Source organism: Orcinus orca, chromosome 6, assembly GCF_937001465.1.
Source record: "Orcinus orca chromosome 6, mOrcOrc1.1, whole genome shotgun sequence".
NCBI classification, from domain to species: Eukaryota; Metazoa; Chordata; class Mammalia; order Artiodactyla; family Delphinidae; genus Orcinus; species Orcinus orca.
Window position 1 is genome coordinate 112,917,002 of NC_064564.1, and position 22,879 is coordinate 112,939,880.

Below are 22,879 nucleotides of genomic sequence, written 5' to 3' on the forward strand. Positions count from 1 at the left end.
GGCCCCTCTTGACTCCCTCCTGCTGACCTCCCCTTCATGCCCACCAGTGGGGAGACAGGAGAGCCACAGCATTCTGGGAGAAATTCCCCCTAGAAACCTCTGCCTGGACCCAGATTCCCAGAAGCCTTTGCGTGGGGCTGGAAGTGTGTCGTATCCCCATATCCCCTTCCCATGCAGGGCCCTAGGCTCCCCACATAATGACTTGGTCAGGAGTCTCATCCCTCGGATACTGTCTGGTTGCCCCAGGCCTAGACCCTGCCACCTCCCAGCCTCCTGCCTATCGTGCTGCTGTCGGAGCAAGGATGGCCTCTCCTAGCAGGAAAGATCGAGGCTTTGCCCCGCCTCGGACTGGCATTCACGGCCTTCTGCCATCTGGCTCTAGGTGGTCTCATCTTCCACTGTTCCCTCCTGCGGCCCCGCTGCCTACTGAGCGAGGCCATGGGTCCTCCCACTAGGCTTCCATTCAGGCCCTTCTTCCCACCTGACATCCGCTCCCTCATCAGTTGCACCTAACACAGCGCATGGCACGTGGCCACCTATTGAGCCAATGTATACATGAACTGAGACAAATGCAGGGGCCATTCCCGCTGGCCAGCTCCGTGGCCCCCATCCCGCTGGCCCAGTGCCCAGGAGAGCTCTTTTCCATCTCCAGCAGGCCACCTGCCCTTGTCTCACAGTCACCCTTTGTTAGGTCTCCGCTCCCAAGGGCATCTTATCTTCCTAAACAGGTTGTAATCTCCCCGAGTCACGGACCCGCTTGCTCTTGCCAACCTGGAGTGAACAAGCCCTTTAGCTGAGAGGACAGAGGCAGCAGTGAGGGATCCACAGTTCACACGCCGCCTGGCCCAGGGCTGCAGCCCTGCCTGGCTCCCTCCTGCCAGGGCCTGAAGGGTACTTCAGCTCCCTGCCCTCAGCAACACCCCCCTGCAGCCAACCTCTGACCCCATCACCTGCCTCTCCCCTTCAACCCTCTGCTCTGGGCTCCTCCATCCCGTCCCCCGCAGATGCTTCTGTGACAGAAATGTCCTCTCCCGGCCCCCTTCTCTTCCTGCCGGAAGCTCTTCCCCAAAACCTCTGCAGGAATCTTCCTCTGGAAGAACGTCACCTCCTCCAAAGCTATGCTCGCGGCGCCCTGTGTTGCTCTGTGTGGCCCTTACTGCCCTGAACCTGTCGTGGGGCCCCTCCCCTCCCTCTATCCTGAGCTCCTTGAGAGCAGTGTCTTGTCTCAACCAAGAGGGAACTGGGGCTCTGAGAGGGGCAGTGACTTGCTCAAGGTCACACAGGCAACGGGAGGCCAGACTGGAAGAGCCAGGTGGGCTTGGCTCCGGAAGCCCATGTACCTCCAGCCCCCAGGGCTGCCACGTCTCCACCCAAGCTGTGAAATGCATGACTCACTGGCCAGCTGACAAAGCTGGACATCCTGCTTGTGTGTGGGCATCCAGCCCGGACAGTGTGGGCACCGTCCCGACGGGGCCCGAAGTGCAGGGCCAGAGAAAGCGGAGCTCGAATCCAGAACACAGGAAACGCAGCCGGAGCTTAGGTGTGTTTATTCCTGTACAAATCATTACAAAACCAAGTCTAGGGTAGTCACCGGCCCCCACCCCTTGCCCCAGTGTGCAATGGCTCACTGCGGGCCTCCGTCTCCTCCACCTGACTCGACCCATTGCACAGCCTCCTCCAGTCTTCTCTTCAAGACTCCAGAAGAGCAGGGATTAAACCCACCCCACTGAAGTCCAGCAATAAAGTGCCTGATGGAGAGACAGGGGACAGAACACAGGCAACAGCTCCCAGCCCCCTAGGGCCTTCCCAGGCCCAGCCGGGGGAGACCCTTGGACTACTCCAGCAGCTGCAGACAAAGGGGCTGCAGGAAACCTCAGTTGGGCTGGGATCCCCCCTCTCTCAGCCCCAAGGGCTCCTCCAACAGGTGGAAAACCTCACTGCTGGATGGCAGAAAAGGGGGCCTGGCTCTTTAAGAGCCACGCTAATGGCAGCTGGGTGGAAGGGCTAGGAAAACAGCTGAAGGCTTGTCCCTTCTTTTCAGAGTTCCCCAAAGCCTGGGAGAGTTTGCGCAAAAACATCCTCAAGTTTCCAGGAGGAGGTGGGGAAGGGAACCCCAGACCTCAGAGAGCTGAGCCCCCCGGCAAGGGGTGGTGGCTGGTGGGGTCCAATCTTGACGGAGGACAGACCCAAGGTGGTCGTTGGAGGAGGTGGGAGGGTTCTCAGACTCTAGAACCTGACACAGGCAGAAGGATGCCCAGAGAGGGGGCAAGGGGTCTGTCCAAGGCCACTCACGGCAGAGCCAAGACCCGGACACCTGCCTCCCACGCCTGGAACCCCCCGAATCCCACAGATGCCCCTGCCTGGGCTCCAGACAGCTTCCACCGCCACACAACCTCTTTCTGGCTCTGGGGAGTGAGGGGACGACACGAGTTCCCAGCTCCTTGGGACAGAACCCCACTGCCCCAACCAATAGGAAGTCATTTAGAGTCCATCCTGAGACTCTGAACCAAGGCCTCATGGGAAACGACACGACATTAGCCTCGGATGACTCAGAAATACCCTGATTGACTATGCTCAGACCCTGACTGGACAAGAAATACCCTCGACACCCGATTAACCACATAGAAGCCCAAATCCCTGATTGGCCAAGAGATACCCCCAGGCCCTGAACGGCTGGAGATTATATCCTCTTCAAGGCCGGAATGGCCAGAAGACACTCTGACCAGCCTTGATTAGCCAGACGATGGCCCTTGGTCGAGCGGCTGGGCGGAGACCCACTTCTCCTGTGTCCCTTGTGAGAGTCCCACAGGCAGGGTGGCCTAGGTCCAGGAGGGGTGGGAGAAGGTGATTCCGTACAGCTGGGCCCAGGACGAGAAGACCCTCTTTTCCGTGATGAAGCGGTGGTGGTTGCCCTTGCGGCTGTGCTCATTCTGGATGTAGGTGACACACTCGTCCGGTCCCTTGGGCTCATAGTAGTGGTAGGGCATGCGCTGCAGGCGGGGCCGCTGGCTGGGGCAGAGCAGATGGGGCCATAAGGGCAAGGTGGGCACCAGCAGGACCCTGCCCTTTCCAGCCCCTGACCTGCTATAGGGCCTCACTGGGGGAAATCCCTGCCCCTCCCTGGGCCTCAGTTTCCCCATCTGTGAAATGGGTGTAGGATGGACTAGGTGTGTGACTCTCAAACTTTCTTTTTCCTTTTTTTTTTTTTTTAAATGCAGTGGAAACTTTTCCTTTTCCCAAGAGGGTGGCAATAGGGGGTAGTGGTAAGGACTGTGGGCTCTGGAGCCTGGCCCCCACCCCTTACTGTTCGTGGGAACTGAGGGCACTCACAAAACATCCTGCTCAGTTTTTCTATCTATGAAATGGGAGGAATAGTGCACTTATCCCTTAGGGTCACTATAAGGAGTAAATGAGATAATAAAAAGCCATGCTTGGTACATGGTCAGCACTTGGTAAAAAACAGCCGTCCCCTGCTGGGCTTTTCATATAGTAATAACGAAAATGGTTATTATTAATATACAAATTCTGGACTCTGGCTAAGCTTGGGATTGAGGCTCCTGGGGTGGCTCTAAAGAGCCTAGATCTCGGCAGAGCAGTTTGAATTCTATAAAATAGAGGCCCTTGAAGGCACCCCAGCCAAGGTTTCTGGGACCCCAGCTCCACCCTGCGGCCAATGGCTGGGCATCGCCCTGGGGGTGCTCACCTGCAGTAGTCGGGGGGGACCATGCCATAGACGTGCACATGGTCACACAACTCCACCGCAATCACCATGGTGAACCAGCCTGTGCTCAACCACGAGTGGGACTTTTCCCTGGGGGCAGAGAGGGGTCACGATGAGGGGGCATGCAGGCAGGGAGGAAGGGTCAACCCACACAGGGTTTTCCAGAACTCCTCCCACCCACTCATGGGGCCTTCCCCCCACTTCAGTCACCCCCTGTCCAGCCCTGCTGTGGCAGCACGGGCAAGCTGGCAGAGGGCAAGCTGTCTGGACAGAGATGAGGGGTGTGGGGTCTGCTCCTTTGAGGGGAGGAATAGGAACACAGCATGCTGGGAATTAACTCCTGGGGAGACTGGTCACACCTGGGCAGGCTGGGAGTAACCATGATCACAGAGCATGGTAGGTAGAAGCAGTTATGTACATGCTAGGAGAAAACTCCTAAGGGGAGACTAAACAGAGAAGGTGATGCCGGAAGTGACCACAAGTTCAGAGCAAGGCATGGAAAAAGTAACCAAGAACCTCAGGCTGTGTGCCCACTACAGCAGTCACTAGCCATGTGCGGGCACACGTGAACACTTGACATGTGGTTAAGACGTACAGTCAGTGTAAAATACACACTTGATTCCTTAGATGGTATGAAAAGAAGAATGTAGAATATGTCACTGATCGTTTTTGATACTGATTACATGTTGAACTGAAAATATTTTGGATATATTTGATTGAGCGTGGTTCTTTGAAAAGTTTAAAAGAAAATAAACCTCTCACAAGACTGACAAAGAAGGGAGAAAAGACACAAATTACCAATATCAAGAATAAAAAAAGAGGATATCATCATAGACCCTGAAAACATTAAAAGAATAATAAGAAAACCGCAAAAAAAGACATACATGAATTTGACAATTTAGATGAAATGGGCCAATTCCTTGAAAACCACAAACTACCAAAACTCACTCAAGGTGAAGTAGATAACCTGAATATCCTATAACTCTTAAAGAAATTGAATTCATAGTTTAAAATCTTCTGAAAAAGAACTCTCCAGGCCAACAGTTTCACTGGTGAATTCTACCAAACATTTAAAGAAGAAATAAAACCAATTCTATACAATCTCTTCCAGAAAATAGAAGAGAAAATATTTCCCAATTCACTTTCTGAGGCCAACATTACCATGATACCAAAACCAGGCAAAGACAGTACAAAATAAACTACAGACCAGTATCTCTCATGAACATAGATACAAAAATCTCAACAAAATACTGCAAATCATGTCTAGCAATATATAAAAAGAATAAGACACCCACAACCAAGTGGAGTTTATTCCAGAAATGCAAAGCTGATTCAACATACAAAAATCAATCAATATAATCCATCAGATTAATAATCTTAAGAAAAACCATGTGAGACAATTCTCCAGCCTGTGGAAGGAAAACCCATTCACAGAAAGACAGACAAAATGAAAAGGCAGAGGACTTTATACCAGATGAAGGAACAAGATAAAATCCCAGAAAAACAACTAAATGAAGTGGAGACAGGCAACCTTCCAGCAAAAGAATTCAGAATAATGGTAGTGAAGATGATCCACTACCTCGGAAAAAGAATGGAGGCAAAGATCGAGAAGATGCAAGAAACGTTTAACAAAGACCTAGAAGAATTAAAGAATGAACACCTAGAAGAATTAAAGAACAAGCAAACCGAGATGAACAATACAATAACTGAAATGAAAAATACACTAGAAGGAATCAATAGCAGAATAACTGAGGTGGAAGAACGGATAAGTGACCTGGAAGACAGAATGGTGGAATTCACTGCCATGGAACAGAATAAAGAAAAAAGAATGAAAAGAAATGAAGACAGCCTAAGAGACCTCTGGGACAACATTAAACGCAACAACGTTCGCATTATAGGGGTCCCAGAAGGAGAAGAGAGAGAGAAAGGACCCAAGAAAATATTTGAAGAGATTATAGTCAAAAACTTCCTTAACATGGGAAAGGAAATAGCCACCCAAGTCCAGGAAGCGCAGGGAGTCCCAAGCAGGATAAACCCAAGGAGAAACACGCTGAGACACATAGTAATCAAATTGACAAAAATTAAAGACAAAGAAAAATTATTGAAAGCAACAAGGGAAAAATGACAACATACGAGGGAACTCCCATAAGGTTAACAGCTGATTTCTCATCAGAAACTATACAAGCCAGAAGGGGGTGGCACGATATATTTAAAGTGATGAAAGGGAAGAACCTACAACCAAGATTACTCTACCCGGCAAGGATCTCATTCAGATTCGATGGAGAAATCAAAAGCCTTACAGACAAGCAAAAGCTAAGAGAATTCAGCACCACCAAACCAGAGCTGTACAACAAATGCTAAAGGAACTTCTCTAAGTGGGAAACACAAGAGAAGAAAAGGACCTACAAAAACAAACCCATAACAATTAAGAAAATGGTAATAGGAACATACATATCGATAATTACTTTAGACGTGAATGGATTAAATGCTCCAACCAAAAGACACAGGCTCGCTGAATGGATACAAAAACAAGATCCATACATATACTGTCTACAAGAGACCCACTTCAGACCTAGGGACACATAAAGACTGAAAGTGAGGGGATGGAAAAAGATATTCCATGCAAATGGAAATCAAAAGAAAGCTGGAGTAGCAATACTAATATCAGATAAAATAGACTTTAAAATAAAGAATGTTACAAGAGACAAGGAAGGACACTACATAATGATCAAGGGCTCAATCCAAGAAGAAGATATAATAATTCTAAATATATATGCACCCAACATAGGAGCACCTCAATACATAAGGCAACTGCTAACAGCTATAAAAGAGGAAATCAACAGTAACACAATAATAGTGGGGGACTTTAACACCTCACTTACACCAATGGACAGATCATCCAAAATGAAAATAAATAAGGAAACAGAAGCTTTAAATGACACAATAGACCAGACAGATTTAATTGATATTTATAGGTCATTCCATCCAAAAACAACAGATTACACTTTCTTCTCAAGTGCCCATGGAAGATTCTCCAGGATAAATCACATCTTGGGTCACAAATCAAGCCTCAGTAAATTTAAGAAAATTGAAATCATATCAAGCATCTTTTCTAACCACAACGGTATGAGATTAGAGACCAATTACAGGGAAAAAAACGTAAAAAACACAAACACATGGAGGCTAAAAAATATGTTATTAAATAACCAAGAGATCGCTGAAGAAATCAAAGAGGAAATCAAAAAATACCTAGAGACAAATTACAATGAAAACATGACGATCGAAAACCTACGGAATGCAGCAAAAGCAGTTCTAAGAGGGAAGTTTATAGTGATACAAGCCTACCTCAAGAAACAAGAAAAACCTCAAATAAACAATCTAAACTTACACCTAAAGGAACTAGAGAAAGAGGAACAAACAAAACCCAAAGTTAGTAGAAGGAAAGAAATAATAAAGATCAGAGCAGAAATAAATGAAATAGAAACAAGGAAAACAGTAGCAAAGATCAATAAAACTAAAAGCTGGTTCTCTGAGAGGATAAACAAAATTGATAAACCTTTAGCCAGACTCATCAAGAAAAAGAGGCAGAGGACTCAAATCAATAAAATTAGAAATGAAAAAGGAGAAGTTACAACAGACAACGCAGAAATACAAGACATCCTAAAAGACTACTACAAGCAACTCTGTGCTAATGAAATGGACAACCTGGAAGAAATGGACAAATTCTTAGAAATGCACAACCTGCCAAGACTGAACCGGGAAGAAATAGAAAATACGAACAGACCAATCACAAGTAATGAAATTGAAACTGTGATTAAAAATCTTCCGTCAAACAAAAGTCCAGGACCAGATGGCTTCACAGGTGAATTCTATCAAACATTTACAGAAGAGCTGACACCCATCCTTCTCAAAGTCTTCCAAAATACTGCAGAGGAAGGAACACTCCCAAACTCATTCTATGAGGCCACCATCACCCTGATACCAAAACCAGACAAAGATGCTACAAAAAAAGGAAATTACAGACCAATATCACTGAGGAATATATGTGCAAAAATCCTCAACAAAACACTAGCAAACAGAATCCAACGACACATTAAAAGGATCATCCACCATGATCAAGTGGGATTTATCCCAGGGATGCAAGGATTCTTCAGTATACACAAATTAATCAATGTGATGCACCATATTAACAAATTGAAGAATACAAACCATATGATCATCTCAATAGATGCAGAAAAAGCTTTTGACAAAAATCCAACACCCATTTATGATAAAAACTCTCCAGAAGGTGGGCATAGAGGGAATCTACCTCAACATAATAAAGGCCATAGACGACAAACCCACAGCAAACATCATCCTCAATGGTGAAAAACTGAAAGCATTTCCTCTAAGATCAGGAATGAGACAAGGATGTCCACTCTCACCACTATTATTCAACATAGTTTTGGAAGTCCTAGCCACGGCAATCAGAGAAGAAAAAGAAATAAAAGGAATACAAATTGGAAAAGAAGTAAAACTGTCACTGTTTGCAGATGACATGATACTATACATAGAGAATCCTAAAAATGCCACCAGAAATCTACTAGAGCTAATCAATGAATTTGGTAAAGTTGCAGGATACAAAATTAATGCACAGAAATCTCTTGCATTCCTATACATTAACAACAAAAGATCAGAAAGAGAAATTAAGGAAACAATTCCATTCACCATTGCAACAAAAAGAATAAATACGAGGAATAAACCTACCTAAGGAGGTAAAAGACCTGTACTCAGAAAACTATAAGACTCTGATGAAAGAAATCAGAGATAATACAAACAGATGGAGAGATATACCATGTTCTTGGATTGGAAGAATCAATATTGTGAAAATGACTCTACTACCCAAAGCAATCTACAGATTCAATGCAATCCCTATCAAATTACCAGTGGCATTTTTTACTGAACTAGAACAAAAAAATCTTAAAATTTGTATGGAGACACAAAAGACCCCGAATAGCCAAAGCAGTCTTGAGGGAAAAAAACGGAGCTAGAGGAATCAGACTCCCTGACTTCAGACTATACTACAAAGCTACAGTAATCCAGACAATATGGCACTGGCACAAAACGAGAAATATAGATCAGTGGAACAGGATAGAAAGCTCAGAGATAAACCCACGCACATATGGTCACCTTATCTTTGATAAAGGAGCAAGGATATACAATGGAGAAAAGACAGCCTCTTCAATAAGTGGTGCTGGGAAAACTGGACAGCTACATGTAAAAGAATGAAATTAGAACACTACCTAACACCATACACAAAAATAAACTCAAAATGGATTAGAGACCTAAATGTAAGACCGGACACTATAAAACTCTTAGAAGAAAACATAGGAAGAACACTTTTTGTCATAAATCACAGCAAGATCTTTTTTGATCCACCTCCTAGAGTAATGGAAATAAAAACAAAAATAAACAAATGGGACCTAATGAAACGTAAAAGCTTTTGCAAAGGAAACTACAATCGAGATGAAAAGACAACCCTCAGAATGGGAGAAAATATTTGCAAACGAATCAACAGACAAAGGATTAATCTCCAAAGTATATAAACAGCTCATGCAGCTCAATATTAAAAAACAAACAACCCCATCAAAAAATGGGCAGAAGACCTAAATAGACATTTCTCCAAAGAAGACATACAGATGGCCAAGAAGCACATGAAAAGCTGTTCAACATCACTAATTATTAGAGAAATGCAAATCAAAACTACAATGAGGTATCACCTCACACCAGTTAGAATGGGCTTCATCAGAAAATCTACAAACAACAAATGCTGAAGAGGGTGTGGAGAAAAGGGAACCCTCTTGCACTGTTGGTGGGAATGTAAATTGATACAGCCACTATGGGGAACGGTATGGAGGTTCCTTAAAAAACTAAAAATAGAATTACCATATGACCCAGCAACCCCACTACTGGGCATATACCCAGAGAAAACCATAATTCAAAAAGACACATGCACCCCAATGTTCATAGCAACACTATTTACAATAGCCAGGTCAAGGAAGCAACCTAAATGCTCATCAACAGACAAATGGATAAAGAAGATGTGGTATATATATACAATGGAATATTACTCAGCCATATAAAGGAACGAAATTGGGTCATTTGTAGAGATGTGCATGGATCTAGAGACTGTCATACAGAGTGAAGTAAGTCAGACAGAGAAAAACAAATATTGTATATTAATGCATATATGTAGAACCTAGAAAAATGGTACAGATGAACCGGTTTGCAGGGCAGAAATAGAGACACAGATGTAGAGAACAAACATATGGACACCAAAGGGGGAAAGCGGCAGGGGTGGTGGGATGAACTGGGAGATTGGGATTGACACATATACACTAATATGTATAAAATATATAACTAATAAGAACCTACTGTATAAAAAATAAAATTCAAAAAGAAAAACCATGCAATATCAACTGATGCAGAAAAACATTTGATAAATTCAATATCCAGGAACAATATAAAAAACTCTTAGCAAACCAGCGAGAGAAGGGAACTTCCTCAACCTAATAACTTCCTCAACCCATAGCTTCAAAAACCTACAGCCAACATCATATTCAATGATGAAAGACTGAACACTTTCGCCCTAAGCCTGAAACCAAGGCAAGGATGTCTACTCTCACCACTTCCAATACAATTCAATGTTATACTGAAAGTACTAGTCAGTGCAATAAGGCAAGAAAAAGAAATGAGGCATGTAGATTGGAAAGGAAAAAATAACTGTCCTTATTTGCATGTCCTTACATCATGATCATTTGCACAGAAAATCCCAAAGAATCTACAAAAGTCTCCCAGAACCAATAAGTAAGTTTAGTAGGATTACAGGATATAAGGTCAACACACAAAAATCTATCATATTTCTATATACTAGCAATGAATAATGGGAAACGAAAAAAAAAATTTTTTAATGCTATTTACAATATCTCCAAAAATTTAAAAATATTTAGATATAAATCAAACAAAATACTTACAGCATCTATATGTTGGACATATTGAGTTAAGTAAAAATATATTGAATTTAATTTCACCTGTTTCTTTTTACTTTTTAAATGTGGCTACTATAAAAATTTTAATTACGTGTGTGGCCTGCATGATGTTTCTATTGGATAGCACTGGCTTAGCTTTTCTAGGGAGATTAGTCAGAGAAGGGCATACTGAGGGTGATGTAGCCTTAGAATAGAGCATGCTGAGAACAACAGTGTGCTTAAAGTAACATGTGCTGGGTATGGTCAACACTTTCCATGAGGCATGCTATGGGGCAGCTCTCCTAGAAAGATGCTAGGAGTGACTGTGCAACCTTAGAGTAGAGCATGCTGGGAGCCCTAGTCTCTCAGAGCCATTCACGCATCCCGGGGGAGACGAGGCCATGCAGAGCGTGTTGGAAATGACTCATGCTAAGAGCTGGACATGAAGCCAACTCCCCTAGGAAACCTGACCACAAGGTGGCAAGAAGTGACCACACCCTCACAGCAGTGCATGCTGGGAGCAAAAGGCCCTCTGGGCAGAGCGTGTTGAGAGGGAGCACAGGACTGGCCAGAGGGAGCGGGCAGGAGGTTGGTACCTGTCCTTGCCTGTCTCACTCCGGAAGAGGTCATCAAACTGGCGCATGCGGCCAAGAGAGACGGCGTAAGCCTCCATATTGGGGAACGCCAGGCCTGCCCGCTGGATGACGCGCACGAGGCTGCCCTGGGGCTTCTGCATCTTGTTTGGGGGACCCCAGAAGATGAACACGGTTTCAGGGGTCCGGTTGACGAACTCCTGGGGCCTCCGCAGCACACGGAATACGCTGGAATGAGCCACTACGCGGAAGGTGGTCTTGTTGCCCACGTCGGCTGAGTAGCCCGTGGTGGGTGCGTCATTCATGCGGATTGTGCACTCGGCCCGCTCGATCTCAGGGCCCAGCTTGGTGCCCAGTAGGTGGCTGGAGCTGGTGACAATCACACACTGGTGGCACCGGGAGGGCAGAGTCTGGGGGGGTAAGGAAAGCCAACACTGTTATGACCACTCAGTGCCAGGCACTGTGCTCCGTACATCCAGGCCTCCAGGAAGCAGGAATTATGATGTTCATTTTAAAGACAGGGAGACTGAGGCCCATTCATGCAACATTCAACAAATCTTTATAGCAAGCTGGCTAATGGCCAAGTACAAGGGACAGAACAATGAACAAAAGAGACCCCACTCCTGGCTTCAAGAAGCTCACGGTTGGGGAGACACGGTGTACAAGTAAACGATAAAATAATGCCAGGTGGTAAGTTAAACACGCTGGGAAGGAAATAAAATAGGGGCAGGGGATCAAGAGTGGCAGGAGTGAGAGCTGCCCTAGAAAAGTCACCTGGGGAGGCCTCTCTGAGCTGACACCTGAAGGATGAAAAGGAACCATGCAGGGGAAAGTATTCAAGCAGGAGAAACAGCAAAACCAGAGGCTCTGATGTGGGATGACCATGGTGTGTTGAGAAGCAAAAGAAGGCTGCTCAGTGGGGGCAGAGTTAAGGAACAAAAGAACAGAACAGCCATGCAGGGATGTCCCCAAAGTCATACAGCAGAGGAGTGCAGGGCTAGGATTTGAACCCAGGTCTATATGGCCACAGAGCCCCAGGACAAACACACTGTATGCAAAGACCCCGAGAGATTTATGAGGGTTTTAGTGAGGGAGGAGAGAGAGGTAGGCAGGGCCTGGGGAGACCTCCTCCTAGAAGACGGAGTCCACGCTTGAGGCCAATAATTTTCTCCCTGACCCCAGGGAAAACATTAGGGCTCAGAGGACCACAGGATGAACTCCAGAAACACAACCTGAGTTTCATGGTTACCCAAGGCCAACAGAAGCCCCAGAATGACTGTTGGCCTCTTGACACAGCTGTAGCTCATCAGGCATTGGGGCAATACCCTGGCTCCTCCCCTCCCTTGCTGTGTGGCCTTGGGCAAGTGACTTCACCTCTCTGAGCCTCACAAGGGAGATAATGCTAACCTCACCGGGCTGGTATGAGGATTACTGCTGATCACAGTGTTCAGTGCACAGCAGGCAACTGACAATGGGCAGCCGTTACTGTTACTATTGTTGTGTTGTTGTGTCAAGTACCCTAGTGTCCTACTCCAAAAGCCTATGTAGACTCCCACACAGAGACAGAGATCAGTGAAAACCAGAGAGACTTTTCCAAAGGGATTCTGACTCAGGAGATGATAGGATATTAGCGCTAAGGCTGGGACCTTGGAGAAAACTGAGGCCCAGAGAGAGACATGGTACTTGTCTGAGGTCACACAGCCAACAAGGGGCTGAAGGCACTGGACTCTTGGGATTCACCCTTTCCTTTAGGAGGGATGGTGGAAGCAGAGAGAAGAGGTGGAGGAGAAGAAGGAGGTGGGAGCAGCGATGGTGGGCAATGGGGAGGATAAGTCTCCAGGCAGCTCCCAGGGAGCTTCCCAAAGCAGCTGCCCTACCTTGTTGCCGAGAATGGGGATGTAGCCATCGGTGATGCTCCACTTCTTGAGGTTGACGGGCCGGCGGGTACGGCCCCGCAGGGAGCCATAATGAAAGACTTCGTTGGCACTGTTGGAGGTGTAGAGGATGAGGATGGTGATGAGGGCAAAAAGGATCACGAACACCGCTGAGCGCTGCTCCTGGAGAGGGGAGAGGCCAGTGAGGGCCCAGCTGCCCGGCAGGCTCCTTGCCACCTACCATGCCTGCTGATTCCTGCTCTTTATTCCAGACCAGTTCAGGCACTACCTCCCCCAGGAAGGCCTCCTCCAGCCCCCTGAGCACCGCCTATCACAGCACCAATCACGCTGCATTCAAAGAGCCATCCCCCTCAATTAAACCATGAGTTCTGAGGGCTGGGACTGAGTCAGCTTTGATCCCCACTGTATCTCAGCTCCCAGGGCTGGGCCCAGAGCACAGAAGGTTCTCGGGGTTTGTTGGATGAGATTGGAAGTGTGGGTCAGAAGGATCCTTCCAGTTGCAGCTGGAAGGATGCTTGGAGACAGGTGGGACATTCCAACGCGAGGGTCTAGGTCTTCCCCCAAACAGTAACTCTTTATAAATGTTTACCATTCATTTAAACCTGAAGGGAAAGGATCTGGTCAGGAATCAGGATGCATGGGTAGTCAGTACACCAACATATGGCAAAGGGCAGGAAAGTGATATCCGAAGTGTCCACTGGTATTTATTTGCCTGGGGTCTGCAAGGCTAGGTGGGACCCGGGAGTCCTGGCTTCTTGTGCTGAGCCCCCTGGGCTGGTTATTAATGTACTGCTTCTCAGCTCCAGGTTTACTCTTTTTGCCTGCTCTGTGAAAACGGATCTGGGCCCTTTACAGGTTTTTCCTTGCCAGCGAACTGCATAATAAACTTTGTCAGTAGAGGGCGCTGGAGAGACATGTCAGGAGGAAGGGAGTTTGCTTCCTGGTTCTGGGGGCTTTGGGCCTGGTGCTGGTGCACTTGCTTCTACAGTGCGCATGGCTTCTCCCAGTGGCCAGCAGCTTCCTCCAGCATCCAGCCTCAGGCAGTTTCGAAGCAGAGTGCCTCTGATTCCTGCTGCGATCACAGCTTCTCCAGAGTTGCGCTCATGTGGCACACTCGACACCAGTAACACCCAAAAAAACGTAAGCTTCCCCTCCCCGGAGCAGTTTTTTTTTTTTTTTTTTTTTTTTTTCCCCGGAGCAGTTTTATCTGATGCTTGAAGTGTCTCTTGGGAGTTATCTCCTGTGAACAGCCTTCCCTGTAGCCTAGCAGGTGGATTTATGACAACTTCCACAGCACAGCCCCACAGTGAGTTCTCTGCCATCCAGTGGGCCAGAGCTGTACCCTCTCCAGCCCAGCAAGGCCTGGGTCTCAACCCTGGGTGTGGTAGCAGCTCCTTTTCTTTGGGCCGTGCCACACGGCTTTCAGGATCTTAGTTCCCCAACCAGAGATCGAACCTGGGTCCCAGAAGTGGAAGCACCAAGTCCTAACGACTGGAAATTCCCAGTAGCTGCTCCTTATACCTGCTATCCCTGTATTCTGTAGAGTTCTAATCCCCTGTTACTCCAATGCCCAATTAAAATGAGTAATTCTTTATATTAAACTTTCTCTATTCAAATTACTGAGTGGTTTCTCTTTCTGGATTAGACCCAGACACACTCAGATCACCCCACCCCCAACCCCCAGGCTCTACCAAAGCTGTAGTGCAGCTAGGAAAGGGGTGTGCAGGGCCAGGCACATAGTAGGTGCTCAGGAAAGCATAAATGAATGGATCATGGGAACCCTGAAACCCTCAGAGTGATGCTCACAATATCATGTCATTTTTGACTCTAACCACTGCCCCCTCTCCCAACCTCCCGTTCACCTTCACTCCCCACCCCCACCCCCTGCACAGCACTCCACAGTCACCTTCTCGGCCAGCCCTTTACCACAGATAGACCAGTCAAGTCTAGGAGGACAGAGGTGGACCTGGGCCCAGAGAGAGGCAGGAGCTTGCCCAGGCCACACAGATCAGTGGCCACAGCAGGGCTCACACCAGGGTCTCCCAGGCATCAGCAGCTTCTCGGCAGGGAAGAGAGACTTGTAGCGCCTGGGTCTGAGGCAGGTCCAAAGGAGCCCATTTCACGGAGGGAAATAAGAAGCTGAGATGGGGACAAGAAATGAAGGGAGACTTACTTTGTTGCTACTCATCTCTCTCCGGCGTCTGCTGAGGGGCAGGGGCCAGCGTCCTGCAGGTGGCCCAGGGGGCAGGGGTGTGGGGTCACACCTGCAAGTCACAGAAAGAGTTATGGCCTGGGTGCCTTCCCCCAAGTCCAGCTGGTCCTAGGCTACACCCTCCCCACCCCTGCCAGCCCTCCTACCCACCCATGACTTCAAGGCTCAGGGCTGTACCCACTTTGCAGGTGGAGACACTGAGGCCCAGAAAGGGCAGGAACCGGCCTGATGTCATACAGCCAGGTGGTGGCAGAGCCCTGCCTCTGTCTCTGCCCGTGCACTCTCCCACTCTGCTCGAAGGCAGCTGGCAGGCCTAAAACTGGCTCCCTTGCTGGGGGGGCCTGCCCCCCACCCAGCAGGAGCCCCATTCACACGCCTACTCTAAACCCTGTCTTATGTTCCTGAGGCCTGGGAATAACATTCCTTGTAGGTCCCCAAACTCCTCTAAACTCATACCCTTCCAGGTCTTGCATAAACTGGCCCCTCTGACTAGGACACCCTCCACAATGTTGTTCACGCCCACTCATCCTCCCAGCCTGAGGTAGGCCAGGAATGTGCCCTGCGTGCCACCTCCCCGCTGAGAGCTCTCTGAGGTCGCAGCTGGCACAGGGCCTCACATTCTCTGCTGTGTCTCCAGAGCCCTGGAGATGGGTGCAGGAGGACTGCTGAATGACTTCATTCTTATCTTTTTTTTCCCCTTTGACTTTGTTCATTAATAAGATCTTGGGGGTTAAGGGCTCAGACTCATCTGTCCAATGGTTATAATCACAGCCCCACCCTGGGGCGCAGTGGGGTCCGGGACCATACAAGCTCAGCTCTGCTCCTCACTCCCCAACGCCCCCCGCCCATCCACGCACGACGCAGCTTCTCTGCAGATCTCAATTTCCCCACCTGTCAAAAGTGAGTAAGTACTTGTGTCCAGCCACCTCCAGCCGATTCGAGGCCAGAAGGCACTAAGGGAAGGAGAGTGCGCAGAGAGAGAAACTGGGGCCCAGGAGCTTCCCAGCTCCGTCCTTCCCTCCAGGGGCCTCCCATCTCCCGCCACTATCTCCGCCCCCTGACCTAGCAGCTGTTTACTCCTACACCGCCACCAGGAATAGCCAGAGAACCCCAGGCTAAAGGAGGTGCCCCCACGCCGCTCCTGATTGGTTGGGTCTTAACTCCGCCCACCACCCAACCCCGCCCCCTCTCCTCGGGAGCCCCCTCCTCCCAAATCCAGCTTCAGATTTCTCCGCAGCCAGCCTTCGCCGCCAGCCTTCAAAGCTATGCAGGGAGGCCCCTAGGACACTCATCCGGACTCTCACAGGGTCCAGTCCCTGCGGCACAGATCAGGAAACTGCGGCTCATCAGAAGGGAAGAGCGGCTTGTTCTTAGATTCATAGCCCATTAAGGCAAAAGTCATCCAGATCCCTGACGCCCTAGCATTCCAGCTGCCTCTCTGAGCTGGAATGCAGATCCCCATCTACCCTGACGCCTCTAGCATTCCAGCTGCCTCTCTGAGCTGAGCCTCCCCTCTCACTACCCTTTCCTTTGGATGCCCCAAGCTCCAGACACACTAGAGCACTCCAGTTCCCAGGCCCACCCCCCACTTTCCCACCTTTGCCTGAGCAGTGCCCTCAGCCAGGACCACTGTCCCCCTGGTCAGGCCCGTCACAATCCTGCTCTGAGAAGACCATGGTCAGTACAGCAACTCATGTTCAAGTGCGAATCCCGGTTCCACCACTTACTGGCTGAGGGGCCTCGGGCAAGCCATGTGACCTCTCTGAGCCTCAGTTTCCTCATCTGTGAAATGGAATAATAAGAGTAGGTAACTCACAATGTTGTTAGGAGGATTCAAGCAGATGTGGCAACGGAAGCACAGGATTTGAAAGTGCTTGATCAGTGCCAGCAGCTGTTAGTTTTGTGGTTATTCATTGTTCAAGGCCTGCCTCTCCAAGAACTTGCCAGAGAAACACTCCCCTGCCCTCTGATGCATGGCCCCGCAACTTCCCTCTAATATCAATAAATGTGGAGCCCTTGCTAAGCATCACCCACTCACTGAATCTTCCTGGCAATTCTGCACAGCAGGGGCTCTTATCCCCATTTCACAGACGAGGAGACTGAGGTTCAGAGAGGCAAAGTGCCTTGCAGAGCTGTCCAGAGCCTGCTGGGGTGCCTTATTTCCATGCTTGTTTCCAGGGAGCAGCCCAGGGCTGAGCCTGACTGGATCTCTCTCAAGGATCCCCCAGGGCTGGAATTGACCAGAGGCCACTGAGTGCGTTCCCAGCACCTGGCCCAGCACCGGAGAGCAGGACTGTTGGGAGCGACTTGCTCAGGCTAGGGAGGCAGCAGCCCAGAGCTCTGAGCCAGGATCGTGGACTCAGCCCCAAGGTGGGCCGAGCCGGAGGGCTGAAACCATGAGCTCAGGCTATGGGGCCACACCCTGCCCTCTGTTTGGGGGCTTTGCTTCTCCCAGCTCGGGGAGTCCTCCTGCAGGCTCGGGACGCCCCCACGAGCCGCGTGGGAGGAGAGCTCCCGGGAGAAGGGGGAGGGGGGCTCCTAATTCCAAATAGGGGGCGCCGAAACCGTGGGTGCACCTAGGAGGGGGACGACTCACCCTCTGCGCCCCGCTTGCGCTGAACCCCCCAACTCCAGCACTCCGGGGGGTACGGAGCTCTAGCCTCAGCTGGGAAGAGAAGGGAGGCAGGACGGCGGCAGGGTCCCCGAGCTCTAATGGGGTAGTCAGCGGCAGGAGGCCCCGCTAACACCGCGACAGCCCTTGGGCGCGGGGACCGGGATCTCCAGGCGCGGTTGCCAAGAGTGAGTGGGTCTAGGGGAGCCCCAGGGGCCCCCATATCAATCTCCATCCCCAGCGGCTCCTGGCGGCCCCACCACCACCAGGGGCGCAGGCAGCGCCCCCCTCCCGCTGCCCGCCCCCGCGCGGCGCCAGCTCACCTCCCCCGGGGAGCGCCCGGCTCCCCGCGACCCCCGAGCCCCCTCACATGGCGCCGGGAGCCACGAGCCAGGGTCCGCGCCACTCTGGCCGCCCAGGCCCCGCTGCAGCCCAGGCCCGCCGGGTCCTAGCGCCGCCGCTCGCCGCTCTCCGGTTCAGGCCTGGGAGGTGGGCGGAGCCTTCGGGGGCCGCGGGTGGCCCCGCCCCTGGGCGGTGCAGGCGGGGATGGGTGAGGGGCGGACGAGCCCCGGCCCGGGGCAGCCGAGCGCCTCGCTTACTCCTCTGGGCAGCCTGTAGTGACAACGACAATAACAACAGTCTTCCGGAGAACATTTAGTGTGGGTCAGGCCCACTTCTACCTCGCTTTATTGTTACCACGACGGGGATGGGGAAACTGAGTCCCAGAGCACACTGCGCTTGGAATCAGCTGAGTTTCTCCCTGGGCATCCCTACCTCGGGCCTCCAGAGCCCTGCACCCGGTAGTCACCCTGAGTGAACTCAGGGATCCACTCTTGGATTCAAGTTCGACCCTGCCGTCTGCTAGCCGTGCGGCCTTGGCACTTACTTACACTTCCCCTGCTTCCCGGAAATAGGGAGAACAACCTCACAGGGTGTTGTTAGGATTAAAAATGTTACATTACTTCTTATAATAATTGTGGTATTCATTACATCATTTTATGCGATAGTGAAAAATAACTTAAGTAGCCTGGACACCTGGTTAAATGAACAAAGACACAGCCCCGCTAAAATGAATGACGCAGGTCAATAGGCACCGACAGGAAGGAATGTCCAGGATATTACAGGATACGTAATACGTGAAGAAAGCGAGGTTTTAAAATGTTCCTCTATAATCACTTTGGAAAACAAAGTTGGAAAATTTTGCATTCTGCTCCTAGGTATATACCCTGGAGAAATTCTTGCAAATGTATGTAACAAAGTTCATAGCAGCAATGCTTGAAATAATACAAAACTGGAAACAACTCATATAGCTATCAAGGAGAATGGAAGTTTTTAATTACATTATGATACGTTCACATGGTGAAATATTATATAGCGGGGGTGGGGGGGAATGACATGGATGAATCTTACAGACATGAGGAGTGAAAAAGCCAGGTCCTGGAAGACAAATGAAACTACACAATATACTGTTTAAGCATACAGCAGGCAGTAGGCTGCCTGTCATAGGACAGGAGATAGTTTTGCCTATCAGACTGATTAAAGTTTTAAAAGCAAAAGTCAAGAGTACAGCAGTCTCTGTGGGGAGGGATGAGGGAGAGGAGAAGAAAGGCAGGGGTGTGCAAGTTATAATAATGAAGGTCTGGTCTTTAAGTGGGACATGTGTTCAAGAGGTTCATTATATGTGTTTTATTTTTACAAGTATAATGCATGCCTTCATTCGGGTGTAACACAGTATTTTTTTTTTTTTTTTTTTTTTTGCGGTACGTGGGCCTCTCACTGTTGTGGCTTCTCCCGTTGCGGATGCGCAGGCTCAACGGCCATGACTCACGGGCCCAGCCGCTCCGCGGCATGTGGAATCCTCCCAGACCAGGGCACGAACCCGTGTCCCCTGCTTCGGCAGGCAGACTCCCAACCGCTGCGCCACCAGGGAAGCCCTAACACAGTATTTTAAAAGGTGAAAAAAAGAAGAAAGATAAGTCAAATGAAAATAGATACTTTTGCCTATCATAGTGATTAAAGTGTCAACAGTGGTTATTTTTCTAATGATAAGATTATGGGCTGCTGTCTTCTTTTGGCTTAACTGTATTTTCCAAAATTTTTGAGATAATGGTCAATGTTTTTATATTTAAAAATTTATTTTTAATATAAAAAATGAACTGCATGTATAACATGATTCCTTTTTTTTATACAACTATCTATGCATATATGTTTGTAAATGCACACAAAAGGCTTCTGGAAGAATCCACTCAGGACTACTGGCAGTAGTTTCCCCTGGAGAGTGGATGTGGGGAGAGTGGGGTAGGTGCTATTTTCACTTTCTGCTTCATAAAATTCCAGGTGGTTTGCATTGGACTAATTTGGGAAGTTAATACCACTTTGTTTTTAATTTAAACAAAAGTCAGGGGGCCCCCGAGGTCCAGCCTCCGGGCCATGGAGGCACTGCCCAGCAGGCAGTGCGGGGGGAGTGCAAACAGCCAGGGGTGCATGTAAGGCTTCCTGCCCCGCTGGTGTCCAGCTCCATCCGCTTCCTGAGCCTCAGCCCCATCCTCACCCCAGCCCTCCTCGGCGCCTGACCCACCCTGCTGGCCACGGGACAGAAAACCACGGAGCAGCAGGCCAGGCAGTCAGGCAGGACACCTGATGAACGGAACTGCTGGGAGCTCAGAGAACAGGAGCCCCTTGCCTGAGGTCACAGGCAGGTTAGAGGCGAGGGGTGGAGGCACCCAATCCGCCCCTCGCCCTTCTCCCAGCTCCAGGCCAATGACCTAGACTCCGGAAATAAAAGGGTGCCGCAGCCCAGCTCCTGGACCAAATCCGGACCTGGAGCTCCCCCGTCAGGCCTGCCGTGTCTCTGGGGCCAGGCTTGCTCCAGGAGGCTCTGCTCTAGGGCTAGCTTCCCTTTCCTGGGCCCCAAGAACAAGGGGGACTTCCCTGGCGGTCCAGTCGTTAAGACTCTGCACTTCCACCGCAGGGGGCACAGGTTTGATCCCTGGTCGGGGAACTAAGATCCTCCATGTCTCGCGGCACGGCCAAAATAATAATAATAACAACAGCAAAAACAAGGATACGAAAACCCACACAGCTCCATGTGTGTCGGGTGCTTTCTCCTGTGCTAATAAGCACTTTGCAAACATACCTCGCTGAATCCTTAAAATAACCTATGGGCACTGCTGTTACTCCCACTTTCCAGAGGGAGAAAGTGAGGCACAGAGAGTACAGAGGTGCCCGAGCTGGGATTCCAGCAGACCTGTCTGCTGAATAACCACAAGCCTTTCTGCCCCCTGGAAGCCCCAGGCCTGCCTCACAGGTACGCCAGGGCCTTCACGGACGGCAGGTTGCGGCCAATCCTGGCGCTGCTCCCCGACCCCGCCTGCAGCTGGGCAGCCGTCCCCGGCCCCGGAGTCGCTCCCCCATGGTCTGATGGAGGTGGCCTATGCTTCAGTCCTTCCTGCCCCAGGATGGGGGTCCAGGGTGTGACTCTCCCCTTAGCAATCTTTGCACTGTTAGGATTCTTCCCTTCTACGGGATACTGGAAAAAACCAGGAAGTACCTGGTTCTTCTCAGACAGAGGCTGGAGTGGTCAGGCTGGCCCAGGTGACGCTGGACATGGGTGCCCACCAGTACCTAGGAGAACCAAGGTTCCTGTCCTCTTCTGGCTAGATGAGTTCCTGACCTGGCCCGAAGTTCCTTCTGAGGAGAGGCTCCTTAAGATACCTCCAGGCTATGAGACTCACCCAGCTCCCCCTCTGTCCTCAGGAGGAAGTAGGGGCCGTCCCCAGCAGGCCTGCTGAGGAGACAAAGGAGCCTGGGTGTGACAGGAAAACAGAGGCCCAACGAGGGACTGCACACGAAGGTGCCCCAACCCCTGACACACTCCTCAGGGCTGGGAGGAGGCTCCTGTCCCCCAACTCACCTCCCGGAAGCTGCAGGAACTGCAGTGGCAGAGATGGGGGTCCAGAGAGCTGTCAGCAGGCCCAGATCCAGTCACCAGTCATCTTCATCTGCCTGGAGGAAGTAGCTGGTGGATCGTCCCTGCCGGGTCACCACCCCAGAAGGACAATATCTGGGCCAACACAGCAATAAACATCCCACCCACCCAAGGACAGGGCCAGGACAGAGACGCCTGTGCACACTACGCCCCAAGGGCTGGGCCAGCATCTCCCAGGCAATGGAACAGGAGGAGGAGGCAACCTGCTGGGAGGGGGTGGAGTTGGAGTCCTAGCAAACCCAGCAGACCCTGGGCCTTGCAGACAGAGGATGACGTGGTGAGCAGACACAGCTGATGGGAGTGGGAAGTCTTCCTGCCCAACCACCACCTCCGAGGAGGGCAGGGCTGGCTGAGCAAGGGTGACCCCGTTGAAGACGGTGGCTCCCACATGTCAAGAGCCAGCGCTGGGGACAGGCACTTGACGGATGCCATCTCTCCCAGTCTGTGCCATCCCGTGAGGTAGGGACTACTTTAGTACCTTTTACACACGAGGGAGGCACTAACCTGCCAGGGTCCCGCGGCAGGAAGTAGAGCCAGAACGAGGCCAGGTCTGACTCCAGAGCCCTCCCTCTGGGCCCGGAAGTTCCCCCACCAAGCCCTCTGCCTGCCAGGTTACATTCCCCCCTTACCTCTGCCCAACGCCTACTCACAAACACTTGCCGGCTGCCGGGCCAGCAGCTGTGGCTCAGCTGCCAGCCTGCTCCCTCCCACGGGCGTGCTGCCCCCCAGCCCGGGGCTCTCCTCCCATGCCTGCAGAGGCTTCTGGGCACACCTGGCACCCAGTAGGGGGAGGCAGGACACAAAAGGCAGGTGGGCCAGGTGCCAGGTCTCCAGTCTCTCCTGAGAAGGCTG

General features: G+C 50.2%; 1 protein-coding gene across 11 annotated transcripts; it reads right to left on the bottom strand.

Moving 5' to 3' along the window:
* Positions 1–1,530: 1,530 nt before the first annotated feature.
* ST6GALNAC6 (ST6 N-acetylgalactosaminide alpha-2,6-sialyltransferase 6) lies at positions 1,531–22,448 on the bottom strand. 11 transcript variants are annotated; one of them, XM_033427136.2, is made up of 7 exons: positions 18,363–18,547; positions 17,156–17,210; positions 15,390–15,480; positions 13,199–13,378; positions 11,325–11,731; positions 3,704–3,811; positions 1,531–3,005 (listed from the first exon to the last, which is right to left on the bottom strand). In XM_033427136.2, the coding sequence occupies exons 2-7, from the start codon at positions 17,179–17,181 to the stop codon at positions 2,681–2,683; spliced, it is 1,137 nt and encodes a 378-aa protein (XP_033283027.1). In that variant the 5' UTR covers positions 17,182–17,210; positions 18,363–18,547; the 3' UTR covers positions 1,531–2,680. The 11 variants fall into 11 exon arrangements, with proteins under 11 accessions (XP_033283027.1, XP_033283028.1, XP_033283025.1 ...); XM_033427137.2 differs by having other exon boundaries at positions 17,026–17,210; positions 18,363–18,546; XM_033427134.2 differs by lacking the exon at positions 18,363–18,547 and adding an exon at positions 18,025–18,323.
* Positions 22,449–22,879: the final 431 nt, after the last annotated feature.

Bases quoted from the DNA above. Each gene is read 5' to 3' on its own strand.
- ST6GALNAC6 (XM_033427134.2), bottom strand. From the start codon at position 18,274: ATGGAGATTGATATGGGGGCCCCTGGGGCTCCCCTAGACCCACTCACT. The intron at 17,211-18,024 runs GTGAGTCGTCCC...TCCATTTCACAG, and splicing joins GCGCAAGCGGGGCGCAGAGG to ATGAGGAAACTGAGGCTCAG. The intron at 3,812-11,324 runs GTACCAACCTCC...CTCTGCCCCCAG, and splicing joins AGTGAGACAGGCAAGGACAG to GGAAAAGTCCCACTCGTGGT.